At 35.8% G+C, this 16,440-nt stretch overlaps 1 protein-coding gene across 1 annotated transcript in view; it reads right to left on the bottom strand.

Moving 5' to 3' along the window:
* LOC126184504 (uncharacterized) overlaps nucleotides 1-16,440 on the bottom strand; it is a 747,836-nt gene that overhangs the window by 79,758 nt on the left and 651,638 nt on the right. The window contains exons 6-10 of the mRNA XM_049926899.1: nucleotides 15,602-15,901; nucleotides 14,770-15,111; nucleotides 13,419-13,657; nucleotides 8,535-8,665; nucleotides 2,950-3,081 (exon numbers count right to left, since the gene is read on the bottom strand). Of these exons, the coding sequence (XP_049782856.1) occupies nucleotides 2,950-3,081; nucleotides 8,535-8,665; nucleotides 13,419-13,657; nucleotides 14,770-15,111; nucleotides 15,602-15,901 (1,144 nt within the window). The remainder of the gene's footprint in view (nucleotides 1-2,949; nucleotides 3,082-8,534; nucleotides 8,666-13,418; nucleotides 13,658-14,769; nucleotides 15,112-15,601; nucleotides 15,902-16,440) is intronic.

Here is a 16,440-nt window from a genome sequence, read left to right as displayed (position 1 = left end):
CTTCCCAAACACACAACCATTCAGCTGCATTGGACATTGCTCTATTAAAATTGTGTATATACATCCTTGCCTGGATGTACACCTAATAAACTGCACACTCAATTCATATTGTGCTGTTTTCAGACTTACAGTATGCTGCAATTATTCACAAGGAAATTAAACCCACTGGGACTCAAGCACAATACACTCTCAAAAAGAAGTTTGCTAATAATGCACTTTATCCCACAAACACAATCAGCAAGCAAGGAAACGAAGTAACAGTAGACTTTTTGCATGCTTATTTCTTCTATATATTTGTGAAAATCTTGCTTAGGTGGTGACACGTGTATTACCATATTATAGCACATTCTATACGACATTTACAAACTTATTCCTACAGCAGGTGGAACTGCCAATGCCAGAAAGAACAAAACTATCTGAAACACTATCAAATCATTAATACTAAATATTGATCAATGATGACACAAAGCATAATTGAGATATAAAGATGAGATACAAAGAGATATGAATCCAATAGTGAAGTTTCAGCCACTTTATTCATTCCATTTTGATGTAACAGTGGAACAAGAAAATCATGTGGAAGTTGGTAGGACCCCTTAGGCTGAATGGACAGATCCGTTGGGGTCCCATAAGAGCTATACTACATAACAGCCATGCCCTTGAAGTCTACAACACAGAGCTAACCAATATTTCAAGGTGCAGCTGTAAGACCAGTTACTATATGTTTGATACCATTATTTGATATCAACAATTCAAAAAATTCTGGTGGTTATTTTTAAAATCTAAATGGGGAAATGTGCAAAATGCAGCCTGATAATTTAAATTCTGTAATAAATTATTCATAATGGCTCAGATTCTTTAACTAAGAGCTGCACCTGGTCCATAGTGTGACAGAACACTACATATCTGAACACAAATAAGTCAGCAGGAGACAACAACAAACTACCATAGTTCTTATAGTCAGTCAGAGATATAATAACTAGATTACTACATGTGATGACCAGAATATGTGAAAGCAGACACATACCGTCAAGTTTCAAGCAAACCATTATCATCAAACTACCAGTGAAGGTGAAAATATTACACAGAAAACTTAAGAAAAATTGGAGAAGTACTGAATGACAAACATTTTGACTCTATAAAAGGTAAACATACCAACGAAGCATATCTAATCTCATACTTAGTAATAAAAGGAAGCATAATGGAAAAGCAGGAGACTTCCATTCTATTTGTGGACCTCAGTAAACATTTGAACAATGCAAAGTGAAATACCAATATTATGAAAAAGACAGATTGCTTCTCGTCATACAGCGGTCATGCTGAGTCACAGACAGGCACAACAAAAAGACTACTAAGCACATAATCCTTTGACCAGAAGGTGGTCTACTAAACACGTAAGCTTTTGGCCAGAAGGAAGCCAAGATGTTTGAAACCCTCATGACAATAGGCATAAGGCACAGAGAGAAATAAACAAATACTAAAATTTACAGTTAGTGCCCTCTCTAATAAGCTTAAAGTTGAAAGTATTTTAAATTTAATCTTCATTTCTTCCAAACTGTCACACTTCAGTACAAGTGCCAACACTCTGAATGATTCCTGTTTAATTACTTTCCATCAAACTTTCTTTTCAAAATTCTCATTATTTCATATCCAACAGTCACCTCTCCTTTGCCTTTTGTTATGAGAAGTTCTGTTGTCCTGTTTTTGAAGAGGAATTATTAAATGCTAAAATCTTGATATGTATGAGACCAATAACAATTATTTTATGTTGTAAGTGAAATAAATGATTTTAAGTCTCTACTCAGAATCAAATATAGCTATTAATGTGAAATGCATGATTAATTGCTAAATTTATAGCATATTTACAAATATAAATGTATTGTCAAATCAAACAGCATGTTTAGTTCGCTTCCACTATTTTGTCCCCATGTAGTTTCTCCAATCAGTACACGTCATCTATTTTTTGTCAAATTCTTCCTAGTTAAAAAATCTCAAAGACTGCATGCCATTAATATCCAAATTGTTGAACTATTAACGAATTTCAGTTATATTGTATAGGACATACTGGTACAGGCAAACAACTCTCCATATCTTATTTATGATTCTTTTTTCCCTAGTCAGTCTCCTCTCCCTTTACTCTTTCTCCATATCTGCTCTCCCTTTCTCTATTTGTCGGAACAGAAGAAAGACAGTTTGTCATGGACAGGGAGATGAAGTCATTTTCGTTAATTGCTCTCTCATTATGCTAGTCCCATTTATTGTCTCTCTCTTCTCACTATTTACTTCCCCTTTTTCTCGGCCTGTCTTTCCTCTCTGTTATCCATGAGTCTCTTCCTTCAAGTAAAGCATTTGTTGTGAAGACACTCTACTTTTCAATCTGCTTCTGCTACTTGCTGCTCTTCAAGTATAAGCTGTAACACCCTGTTAATTTCTTATGTAGTTTAGTTCAATGTATAACTTTTTTCTCCTGTGGCTCATGTTTTGTATGGTTCAAAATGGCTCTGAGCACTATGGGACTTAACTTCTGAGGTTGTCAGTGCCCTAGAACTTAGAACTACTTAAACCTAACTAATCTAAGGACATCACACACATCCATGCCCGAGGCAGGATTCGAACCTGTGACCGGAGTGGTCGCGCAATTCCAGACTGTAGCACCTAGAACTGCTCGGCCACTCCGGCCGGCATGTTTTTGTCAACATTTCTTGTTTGGCTTGACCATATATCCTGAATTTTCATTGAGCTTTGTGTTCCTCCTTGCCTCTAACCTCAGCCACTGAAGGAAAATTTTTGTTTTGGTTTGTGTGTAAATCAATACTCATTTTATATGCTGTTGTTTCTTCACTGATATTTATTCTTGTTCAATAGCAGAACAGTTACTATATTCAAAATTACTGAGTATTTGATGGCAATTATATTATATAAACAATTGTGAATGTTTCCAACTCTTACCCTGAGCTTTGAATCTGTTCATAAGTGCACGATCATCCTCACTCAGCTGAAGTTTTCTCAGTTGCTGCACTGGCACGCCTTGTGTTGACTGATTGCCATAAGGATACTCCATATGCTGACTATTCTCATTGCCTGCTGAAAAATTCAATGTGATATGTGTTATTTACAAATTTCTATTATGATGAAATCTACACATTAACATACATGTGGAAGATTTTTAAGTATTTGTTAGCAGCTGTACATTAAACTTCAATCTGTAAGTGTTAGTAAGATATTTTCAGTTTGCAATAAAAGAGTGTATAATTTCTCTGATTCATAAGTGTTTTAATCTTAATGAACATCAGTCAGTGTAAAGTTCAACAAACTGGTTTTAAATGTCTGAAAATCTCTACTAATCTCTAGATACATGCACCCTGATGTTCCTTGTTCAGCGTTTCGGAGAGGGTGTGTATGTATAGCAATAATTAATCTTTCTTTGCCATTAATGAATATAGCACAGGAAAAATGACTGCTCAGATTCACCTGTATGATGTCTTGTCTTATCCTTATGATCACCAAAGTGTAATCTGATAAACTGTAAATATTCTTGGAGTCATCACTGAAAACTAGTTCTTGAAATTTCATTAACACATTTCTTGAAGTATTCATTATCTTCCTTCAGCACATGACCTTTTCCCAAACAACAATATCAAGGGATAAAAATGTAGACTATGCTCTTTTATCACAAACATTGTTGCTTTAAGAGTTTCAAACATTTCTGTTTGAGTCTTTCATGTACCAAATAAGACTGCAGTTACACGTAATACAATTTTGAAAAACTATTTATTTTAGTCCAGTGTGGACTGAATTCCATGTAACTGAGAAATATTATACTATGTGTTGTACAAGCACATAAAAAACTCTCTCTTTCAAAGAGAAATTTCATTTTCCAATAGTCCTTCCAATTAACTGAATCTCACCACTTGTTGGCTGTTTTTAATGTATTCATTCATCTTCAAGCATTTTACATGCTGTCAGTGTTGTCATTGTTTGTACACAGTAAAGAATATCAGTTCTAAGGCAAACAATGTAAACTACATAACATAATACTAAAGACAACTCTCAGTCTAAGCCAGATAATCATAAAATACAGTAAAAGGGGTAACAATATAGACATGTTAGTTAGCATACAAATTCACAGCAAGATAAGAGTCAGAATATAAGGCCTTCCTTCACACAATGAAGGAATTTCTCAATGGCATAAAATGCATTTTGGTCAATATTGTATATCATCCCCAGATATCTTCAATGAGACAGTGCATCCAGACTGAATTCTGAAAACAATCCCCGAGGCTATGGCTAAGTCATGTCTCCATGATATCCTTTCTAGGACTGCTAATTCTGCAAGGTATGCTGGAGAACTGCTGTGAAGTTTCAAAGTTTCTGGAAGTAATGCTCTGAGGGTGGGCCATGAGTCTTGCGTAGATATCTCAGTTTGTAGAGTACTTGTCCATGAAAGGCACATGTCTCAAGTTCGTATCCCAGTTTGGCACACAGTTTTAATCTGCCAGGAAGTTTTGAGATAGTACATTGAAATGTTTATGTTCTGACAAGCATAGGTTTGTTTCAAACAACAACATCCAAGTTTTCAGTTAAATCCAACTGTAAGAAAGAAAATGCTGTGCTGTGAACAGGTGTGCTTTCATTTTCTTTCTTGCAGGCAGTTTCAACTATGATAGCAGGATATTTGAACAAGTTGTCTTCCCATATGTTCTGTTTCTCCAGATATATAATTTTAAACAAAAATTGTACACACAACAATGTACAGTTTTTTTCTTGCTCACACCTTGAATACTGCTCAGCAGTGTGGGATCCGTACCAGATAGGGTTGATAGAAGATATAGAGAAGATCCAACGGAGAGCAGCGCGCTTTGTTACAGGATCATTTAGTAATCACAAAAGCGTTACGGAGATGATAGATAAACTCCAGTGGAAGACTCTGCAGGAGAGACGCTCAGTAGCTCGGTACGGGCTTTTGTCAAAGTTTCGAGAACATACCTTCACCGAAGAGTCAAGCAGTATATTGCTCCCTCCTACGTATATCTCGTGAAGAGACCATGAGGATAAAATCAGAGAGATTAGAGCCCACACAGAGGCATACCGACAATCCTTCTTTCCACGAACAATACGAGACTGGAATAGAAGGGAGAACAGATAGAGATACTCAAGGTACCCTCCGCCACACACCGTCAGGTGGCTTGCGGAGTATGGATGTAGATGTAGATGTAGATGTAACAGAAAAACTGTATATTAGGAAATTTCCATTTATGGCTTATCATATTATGACTAGAATATCACTATGCAACCTGCATCGACCAAAATTCTGTAATGCTTCTGAAATAAACAATATTATTTTGGAAAAAATTGTAGAAACACATAAGGAATACCAATCAATCAATACCATGGTCACCACTGAACATGCAGTTCAGTATAACAAAAATGTCTTAAATTCACTGACACAGAATCCAGCTGGCTTTCCACCACACAGAATGTAAGACAGGGCTGCAGTCTTTCACTCCTACTGTTCAATCTGTATATCAAAGGACGAACAAAAGAAATAAAAGGAAAAATCAGGACTAAAATTTGGGGTGAGAGGATATCAATGATTCACTATCCTCATTGGAGGTGAAGAAGAATTAATGGATCTAATGAAAGGAATGACGGTCTAATGAGCACATAATACAGACTGAGAGTAAACTGAAGAAAGACAAAAGTGATGAGAAGTAGAAGGTATGAGAATTGTGAGTAACTTATTGTTAAAATTGGTGATCACAAAGTAGAAAAAAATTAAGGAATTCTGATGCCATGGAAACAAAATAACCCATGACAAATAATATACAATTACCATAAAAGCCCAAGAAAAATGGAATTCTTGGCCAAGAGAAATCTACTAATATCAAACACAGGGCTTCAGTTTGAGGAAGAAATATGAGGGATATTGATAAGTAATGCAACACATGTTTTTCTCATCCAGTTTTAGTTTAAAGCTATGGAATTTGTTGTGGGACACCATGGAATATTCCCACTTTAGCCTCTTTAGTTTCATGAAGTTCCAATAGGTGGCACTGCTAAATGTAGCCTCAAAACTGGCATCTGTAACGGAGGTGCATTTCAAGCAGAGAGCTGTCATTGAGTTTATTTTGGGAGAAAAAAAGAACATCATAGATATTCAAAGGTGCTTGCAGAATGTTTACCGGGACGTGACAGTGAACAAAATCATAGTAAGTTCTTGGGTGAGGCATCTGTCATCATCACAACTAGGTTGCACAAACCTGTGGGATCTCCATTGTGCCAGCTGGCTGCACACAGCTGTGGCTCCTACACAGTTGGAACATGCAGATACTCTCATTCAAGGTGACTGATGGCCCACAGTCACACACCTCCCTGTTCAACTGGATGTCTCTGTTGATGGTGCTAACACACTCATCCACCAATTGGGGCATTCAAAGGTGTGTGCCTGCTGGGTTCCTCAATGCCTAACAGAAGACTTCCATCTGTTTGGCCCAATGAAGGCTGCACTCTACAGGAAGCAGTACATGGATGCTGGGGAGGTTATTGATGCAGCAAGATTTTGGCTCTGACATCAACAAGTAGAGTGGTACCATGCAGGCGTACAAGCCCACCCAGTAATGTGGTGGAAGGCCATCACATTGAATGGAGATTATGTTGCAAAAATACAGTGAATAATATGGTATGTTGGAATCCTGAATAAAACCAACCTGCTTTCATAAAAAGAATGTATTGCATTACTTACTGAATGCCCCATGTATCTGAGAATGCATAACTGAAGCACAGGATTGTATGGTAGCGAATCATGCATGGATTGTGGGGAAACTGGAACAAAAGCAAACTGAAGAATTTGAGATGTGTTGCTACAGAAGAATGTTGATATTAGATGGACTGTAAGGTAAAGACTCAGTGAAGAGAGGAAGATAAGGAAATACTCTGACAAGTAGAAGGGACAGGATGATAGAACATGTCCTAAGACATCAGGGAATAAACTTGATGGCACAAGAGGGAGCTGTAGAGGGTAAAAAATATAGAGGAAGACAGAAATTGGAATACAACAACAAATGCTTGAGAATGTAGGTGGCAAGTGCTGCTCTGAGATGAGGAGGTTGACACAGGAGCGGAATTTGTGGCAGCCCACATCAAAGCAGTTATAAGACTGCTAACTCAGAAAATCCGAAAAAATAAAAAACTTATCCCAACTAATCTACAAATTCATTTTAAGTAATTGGCATTCCCAATCAAGGTTTTATTTCCAAAAGAAAAAAAACAAGTTTCAAAGTCAGACACTCAAATATATCGGGACTCATTTACAGTCAGATTGTTTCTCCCATGGTCAATTGTAAGTTGATCTTTCATGAAGCAGTAGTTCAGAGAATCAGTTCATACTCTTACCACATAATATCCAAAAAATGAAAAACAGTGTGTATTCTCCAGTTCTGTAATTGTATTTTGCACAAAAAGTTTTTTTAAAAAAACTGTAAAAACCAAAAATGAAAAAAGGAAGTCTTTTTCATTCCTATCATACATACTTTATTATAGTTTCAAGTTCTGTACATTCAAAGTGGGTGAAGTCACAATTTATATCCTGACACAATTCCCAGGGATAGCCTGGTTTAGGATGTATATCTGGTTCCCATTTATATTTAGCAACTGCTTACACTGTCAGGTGCAGCTGCAGAGCCACAGAACTACATATATGAAATACTACATATACTACTACTATATGGAATACTACATATATGGAACACTTTGAAATACTTCAGTTACAAATTCATGAAGAAATTCAACACAACCATTTGCAGTAAGTGTGGAACTGCATACACAGATATTTTAAACCAACTGCAACAAGCAATTTGCAACTGTGGTCAGATGCAGTAATTTCAATATGTCTATGTTGTCAGTAGATTAATTTGGAACATTTTCAGTAATTTCAGCATGTCTATATTGTCAACAGATTAATTTGGAACAATGCTTTGTCATTATGACTATAAAACATGCTGCCTCATTCTTACTGCAATATTCGTTACAAGAGAAAATATACAAAGATAAATCCCATGTTGTTAATATAATCAAGAACAGGTGTTGAGAGGTAGCTACATTAACAAAAATATTAAAAAATTTGCAGAGGCTGGTATGTTAGCAGATAATCTGTAACTTTTTCTTTGGAAAATTTAATTTTAAGTATGTCAAAATAAATTTTGAACTGTCCATTAGAAAATTATCCAACATTTTGAAAAATAAAAATGATCTCTTCAAATATGCCATACTTGAACATTATTGAGAGATGAAAATGATGTGTCACATTATGATCCAAATTTAGTCCAGTGCACAGCCTTCACATGTCATATGCTTCGCCACACATAATATAGATATTATATACTTGTTATATTACAGCAACTACCTCTTTTGAAGTCTTTTTCTTTTCATTTATAATTTTATCTTAAAAATTTCTCTCATAACAATTCACGCTACTGGAGACATCACATGATGTTATTTTCCACTCTACACCATTTCTATGCACATAGATCACTCACCATCAGTACTGTCAGTATCTGTTATTTTTTGCAGCACTCTGAATGATCGAGACTGAATTGGAGCCCCATTTGCACCAGGAGGGCCCCAGCTCTGCTGCTGTTGTAACTGCCTAGGATTGTGCTCAGCCGCACTGAAGGAACAGAAACTGCATGTAAGTTTGTTAATTTTCAAAACTGGTGGGGTTAGATATCAAAAATTAACACACAGGATGTGATTACTAAGCTAAAAATGGAAGTATGAAATTAGTATGGCACAGATGAAAATAAATATCAGCCTGAAATTCTGCACCTAAATGGTCTCTGTAGGTGAGTGGCAATAATAGGAAACAAAAGTTTGCTACAAATCCTTTGTAAAACAGTGAGAAATATATCACAAATGAGAGCATGACTCTAAAACAATTTAGTGGCTCAATTGTTAAGAAAATTTTTTTATGAGTTTGCTAAGAACATTTCTACTTTGCCTTTTTGTTCTACTAGGGGTATCTGTATGAAACAAGTTGAAATTTTCTGTCAGATATTCTAGTTTTACTTCGCTAATATTTATCAGTCAAAGTTGAAAATTACACACAACACAGCAGTGTAGCAACTTCATTTCTTGTGCTGTTAAAATAGTTTCTACATTCTTCACAGATTTGGAAATTACATGTGTTGGAGGGAAAATCAGTAGAAATCAGATATCGTAACTGTTGACAGAGTTATTAATATACAACATTTATTTAAATTATCTAGTCACACAGAGTATTTCAGGTAAGAAGATAACATTGACTGTATATCCACAAGGCAAAATTCCAAATACCACTTACAGGCACTTTTAAAAGTAGGAAAACTTATACCTAACTTTCTGATCTGTTACTTCCTTCCTCAAAGAGGATAGAGGGATAGTTGGAGATGTTTGGAAAGAAGGAACAGATCATTCAAACCATAGACAGAGAGGGACCCACGCCTCCTGGTAAGACAATATGTCTTTGCTTCCACCCATAGCTGGGTCCCTCTTAATGTGGGGTCTGATGTGTCACATTATGATCCAAATTTAGTCCAGTGCACAGCCTTCACATGTCATATGCTTCACCACACGTAATATAGATATTATATACTTGTTATATTACAGCAGCTACTTCTTTTACCTTCTAAAACTCACCTGAAGAGAGAAATAACAGAGTTCCTTTTCTTTTTTAACTGTTAAATTTGTCTACTGGCAGTCTGTGGAATTTCGCCACATGTGGTAAGAACTGGCAGCCCATTTTGTCGCCTTGAAATTTTATGGTTTTTATTCTATGTACAATATTTTTTTATGTTATACTAAATCAGTAATAATTTTTGTTGCTGACAATCAAAATCACTATCAGCTGAACAGTGATCTAAATAATCACAACACAATACAGAGAAATAATTGGCTGAATTTTTACATATGAATTAATGGGGGGAGGGGGGAACAACAACTACTTAAACATTAGTGTCATTCAATATTTTGTGTAATGTAATATCTTTTACAGACATCTTTTATTAACCTGACACGTTCCACATCATTACGAAGTGTCATATTCATGATCTATGGAACAAGTATTAATCTAATCTAATCTAATCTAATTTTCACATAGACTTTGTCTCCACGTCTATGGCTCAGAGTGAGTTATGTACTCTGGTGCAAAGTAATTCAATGAGTTTGTGTTCAACATAAAGCAAGAAATTGTGAATAATAATTAGTCCAAAAGAAAATTAGAAGCATGCTTTATTATCCACTCTTTCTACAAATTATCTGAATACCAAGATTCAAAGAATAAAGTTTTGTTAACTACATGGCAAATAGCAAAGTTGATTGTAAAATTACATGACAAATAGTAATGTACTGTAAACATGAATCAGTATTTGCAGATGTAGATAACTATTTTCTTTGAAAAATACCATTGCAATAATAACCAACCAATAGAAAATAAACAGAAACTATTTAAAGTAAATTAGGAGTAGCAGCCTTTTGAAAAGAAGCACTTTTTATTTGATTAAATTTAGCTGACATAAGTATGAATGGGATTAAACTGTATAGTGAAAGATTATGGTTAATATGTATATGGAGTAAGTTTCTGTTCTATGATTGTCCTTTCTTGATACTTACCTTAACTCATTCCCCATTTCTAAGGGTTCTCCTTCTTTATGAGATCTACAGAACACAGTGAATAAATGAAAGGAGCTTTTGCTCAGACTGGACAAGGATGGGTGTACAAAGCAATACACTTCATACCAAATGTATGCTTATTATCAAAAGTATGATCATATGGGATTTCAAGTGAAAGTTGTGACTGGATTGAGGATTTTTTGGTAAGAGGGCTGCAGCAAGTTAACTTGCACAGAGAGATGCTGACAGGTGTGGAACTAGCTTCAGGCATGCCTCAGGAAAGTGTGTGAGGACCCTTGCTGGCCATCTTGCATATTAATGACCTTGTGGATAATATAAAGACTTTTCACAGATGATGCAGTTATTTATAACAAAGTAGTATGTGAAAGAAGATGCACAAATATTCAGTTATATTTGATAAGATTTCCAAGTGGTGCAAAAATTGGCAATTTGCTTAAAATGTTCAAAAATGAAAAATTGTGAACTTTATCAATGAGTGACAGCTGGAATCAATTAATTTATACAAATACTTGGGTGTAACAATTTGTAGGGATATGAAATGGAGCAATCAAATAGACTCTCAGCTGTATGTACTGCAAGTGGAAGACTGCTGTTCATTGGTAGAATACCATGGAAATACAAACAGTTTACCAAAGAGACTGATTGAAAAACACTCCTGTGATCCATCCTAAAATATTGCTCAAGTGTATGGGACCTGTACCAATTAGGACTAACAGGGGATATAGAAAGAGTACAAAGAAGGGCAGGATGAATGGTCACAGGTTTGCTTGACCCTTGGAAGAGAGTTATAAAGATGTTAAAGAATGGAACTGGCAGACACTTGAAGATAGACATGAACTATCCATGAAGACTCAATTAGATGGTTTCTAGAACCAACTTTACACGATGAATCTATGAATATATTACAATCCCCTGTATATGGTTTCTAAGAAGTAGTTATTCCTGTACTCCAAATATGAAGGGAACAGGAGAATGTCCTAATATCTGGTACAATGAGCTGTATCCTCTGCCATGCACTTTACTGTGGTTTGCCGAGCATGGATGTAGAGGTACATAAAGATGTAGATGTACAAATGGTGTGGTATGGCTAAGGAGATGATCTTGACGTTCACTTGAATGTGGTTTAGGCTGAGATGTAACTTGCTTGTTAGGAGATCTCCATAATGAAATATTCAGTAACAAATTCATATAGGAGCAGTTAATATACTTTTCAAGTAAAATATTCAAATTTTTCATGTTGTATGTAAAGTACACCAGGAGATGCATTCAGTACCTTCATTGCCCAATAACGATGGTGATGTTATTGATGACAGTACCCCTAAAACAGTTTTCTGAAATTCCTTCACAAAAGAAGATGAAGTAAATATTCCAGAATTCTAATCAAGAACAATTGGCAACATGAGTAACTTAGAAGTAGATATCCACAGTGTAGTGAAGCAATGTAAAACAATTAAGAAAGGTAAGGCCTCCAGTCTGGACTATACATCTTCAGACTATGTTGATACAATAGCACCATACTTTGCGATCATATACAACCACTTGCTCATAGCAAGATCTGTGCCCTAAGACTGGAAAGCTTCACAAGTCACACCTATAACCATGAAGAGAAATAGGAATAATCCACTGAATTACAGACCTGTATCAATAACGTCAATTTGCTGAAGGATTATAGAACATACACTGTGCTCGATCATTATGAATTCAGAGTTACCTACAATAAAACGATCAATTGAAAAATAGCCAAAATGGATTCAGAAAATAGAATTCTTGTGAAACACAACTAGCTCTTTATTCTCATGAAGTAATGAGTGCTATTGATAGGGGATGTCAAACTGATTCCATATTTTTATATTTCCAGAAGGCTTTTGACACAGTTCCTCACAATCGACTTCTAATTAAATTGTGTGCCTATGGAGTATTATCTAAGTTGTGTGACTGATTTCATGATTTCCCATCAGAAAGGTCAAAGTTCATAATAACTGATGGAAAGTCATACAGTAAAACAGAAGTTTTATCTAGCATTCCGTAAGGAAGTGTTAAATGTCATCTGTTGTTCCTGACCTATATAAACATTGTAGGAGACAATCTGAGCAGCCCTCTTAAATTGTTTGCAAATGATGCTGTCATTTACAGCCTTATAAACTCATCAGATGATCAAAACAAATTGAAAAATGATTTAGCCAAGATTCTGTATAGAGAAAAAAGTGGCATTTGACTCTAAATAATGAAAAGTGTGAAGTCACTGACATGTGTACTAAAAGGAATCCACTATATTGCAAAATTCTTTGGGATTACAATTACAAATAACTTAAACTGGAATGTGAATAACTTGAATTGGAACAATCACATAGTTAATGTTGTGGGGAAGGCAAACCAAAGACTGTGATTTATTGGCAGAACACATAAAATGTAACAGGTCTACTGAAGAGACTGCTTACACCATATTTGTCTGCTCTCTTCTGGAGTATTGCTGTGTGGTGTGGGATCCGAATCAGATAGAATTGATGGAGGACATTAGAAAGGTTCAAAGAAAGGCAGCTCATTTTGTATGATTGTGATAAGATAGAGAGTGCCATTGATAAGGATACATAAATTGGGTTTCTGGACATGATTATGTCAAGGAATTTACCTGGGAGGACCAAGAATAATGGTGGGCTAGAATGGATCCAAGTAATCAATTATTGTTTATTGTTATTAGGGTTTGTGAGGGAAGCAGTCATGAAAAGAGATTTGCAATATATTCATCAACTTACATTTCACTGGTTCCAGGACCGCTTGGAGTTGGGCTTGTTGGTGAAGCTGAAGAAGGATTAAATTTATTGTGAACATAGACTGGCTGTCTCTGTTGCACATGTTGTTGTGCTGATGGCTTTGATTGGCTGGGTGCTGGTTCACCTTCAATTTGGATTGGTATGATTCTCGTGTTTGTTTGCTGATTTGTTGCTGAAGGGGTTGACTTATTTGCCTGAACTGGAGTATCCCGTCCCTCCACCTGAAAGAAAGGTTTTTCAAAACTCACAATGGTCATCACTTCAGGTTTTTCATCAAAAAATGTGCAAAACCCACAGTAAATGTACAAAATATGAATGTTAATAAGCTTTTTGTCCATAGAGTGTATAATTACCAGTTGGCAAAATAGAAATGACAGAAGAAGCCTAACAAATACAAATTTTTGAGTTCCACATCAGCTTGAAATAATGCAAGTATATACTAAAAATCCATAAAGTTGTAAATGAATGTCAGTATTTCTCTTCTTTTACTAATAATATGGAAGATGAAATGATAGGTGATTAACAAACTAAATGAAATGCTCTGGTATTATAGAAGATTCAAATACAATAGAAAAGAGAAATCAGACTATAGTAATATATTCAGTGTATGTAATTACTTCATTCTAGCTTGTGGGAGTAAGCACAGAAACTTTAATTATATTTCAATCACTCCTTCTACATGACCAGCTCTTTCACAGAGTCAGAATATGTACTCAATCCAAGATATAGTGCTATAATTGTGTTCCTTGAAACTCCTGTAACTTCAAAACATGTACAAACAAATAAGAAATTTTAATTTATTTGAAGCGCACTTTCTTGTCCTCTCCCTTATGGGCTCAAATCAAAACATTACGCTCTCAGTATTGTTTTTCATAGCATAATATATTTCTAATCAACAATTTAATTAGTACTAATCTATTATTTTGCCACAAGTAAAAATTCAAGTAAATAGGTAGAGTGGCCTGTACCTTCCTTTAAGAGGTGACATGCCAAATAGTGCTCTCAGAAACAAGTGAAGTGCAAAATACTATTCCTGGTTAAAGTTTGTGTGTTCCTTTTCATGAAGGAATAAGGAATTGGTTGAAACATGTCACCCCCTCCCTTCTTTCCAGGCTTCTAGAACTTGAATCTTCATCTCCTGAAGATGAGCAAAGACTTCCAACTTGTTCCTCTTGTTATGTACAGTTTTCTCAACAAAAATTTCCTCTTCATACAACTAAACAACTTTTTCAAAAAGTCTGTGTTTATTTATTTTTAAAACTGCTACTATGTGATAGAGGTAATGTTTAAAAACAAAACTTGTGATGTGGCATTGGGGAGTAATCACACTTACTTGTATGGGTATGATCCGTGTGCCACTTGGTGCAGGTGTGGGTGTGAGTGTAGGTGTTGGTGGTGGTGCTGCTGCTGCTGAGGGTTGTCTCTGCACAGGAGTTTCATCACGGTTGACCCAAGTTGGCACTTGTTGCTGCTGGGGGCGCTGACTCATCCATGGTGTTGGTGCTTTGTTCAGGGAAACAGGAGACAATGGACTGGCAGTCTTCTGCTGATCTTGCTGCTGCTGTTGTACTGGAGGTATGTAAATGGAGCCCACTTGAGCTCTTCCACCTTGTGGCTGTACAACAGGTGGGATGTAGATGCTTCCAGGTTCATTTTGTGGTGATGTAGGTTTTGCCTGTAAACATGAGGATTTCATACATGCTATGGAGTCGAGCAGTTCTCTTACACTTTTCGGTTTAGTGTAAAGAACTAATGAAACTGAATATTACCTGAACAGGGTATATATTATTTTTATTGAATGGAAAGTAAAACCCAATTGTTAGTTGTCTAATCATATGGCTGTCAACAATAATTCACAGAACATCAACACATTCTCAACTGTACATTGTTGAATACAGAAGAAAGTAAATTGTGATTCATATATGACAAGAAATCTGAAACTTATAACTGGAGTGGTGCTATATTATCACAATATGTCTGTTTTGGACCAAACATCAATAAGACAATCTACTGTTTATTGTATATGACATACCAGAGTGATGTTTATTGTTGAGACATTATTAAATCTTACTCCACTATAGTTTCTGAAGTTACTTTTATAAAAACTGTCTGTATAACTGTATAATTAATTTTACTCCATCCATACAAATGAAGGGTCACCTTACCTGTGTTTGAGACCATTGTGGTGGCTGTGTTGTGGCTTGATTCTGATTAACTGGCTGAGGCTGAGGAGGTGGAACTGGAACTTTCTGCACTTGTGGTTGTGAGTGAGGAGGAGAAACTGGTGCCTTCTGCACTTGTGGTTGTGCCTGTACCTGTGGCTGTGGAGGAGGAGGTGGTGGAACTGGTGGTGACATTTGCTGGTTGCCTGTTGGAAAGACAGCGACTGGCATCTGAGGTTGCATAGCAGCCAAAGCTGATGGTGGGAGCTGACCATGTGCCAGTGGTGATGTTTTTTGTTGTACCTGGAAAAGAAATTTGGCATTTTGATGGTGATGTAGTTAAAATATGTGGAAAATAATTTATACAGAAAAATCTGTACAATCCAGAATTCACATGAGATGAAAACCTACGTACAAGGATAAATACCCAGAACCGATCCACATTAGTTCAAAACAATGGTAAGGAATAAGCAAGAAATGTTATCTAACATACAGATAAAAATGTAGGACTATGTTACTGAATGAGGAATAAAGAGAAATTTTTAAATTCATCAATGTGATTTCTAAATCTGTAAGTGGCACAATCACTCATGTTCAGAATCAAAGAACTCATCATCCGTCAAAAGAGGGACTGTTTGGAAATCACACAGGACCTATTATATATTCCTTGTAATGTTTCTGACACAGCAGTCTACATTCCTATTAAATTTCTAAATGGGTCCATTGTTCAAACATTTTATTTTGTTAAATAAACATGTGGGCTGACAGCTGGTGTTTTTGGTGACTTTCATTCATATTTTTTGCTATTTATTTGATCATAATTTCATTTTGAAGATATTGCT

Source organism: Schistocerca cancellata, chromosome 1, assembly GCF_023864275.1.
Source record: "Schistocerca cancellata isolate TAMUIC-IGC-003103 chromosome 1, iqSchCanc2.1, whole genome shotgun sequence".
Taxonomy (NCBI): Eukaryota; Metazoa; Arthropoda; class Insecta; order Orthoptera; family Acrididae; genus Schistocerca; species Schistocerca cancellata.
The sequence above is the reverse complement of the archived record's forward strand: the minus strand, read 5'-3'. Positions and strand labels throughout refer to the sequence as shown.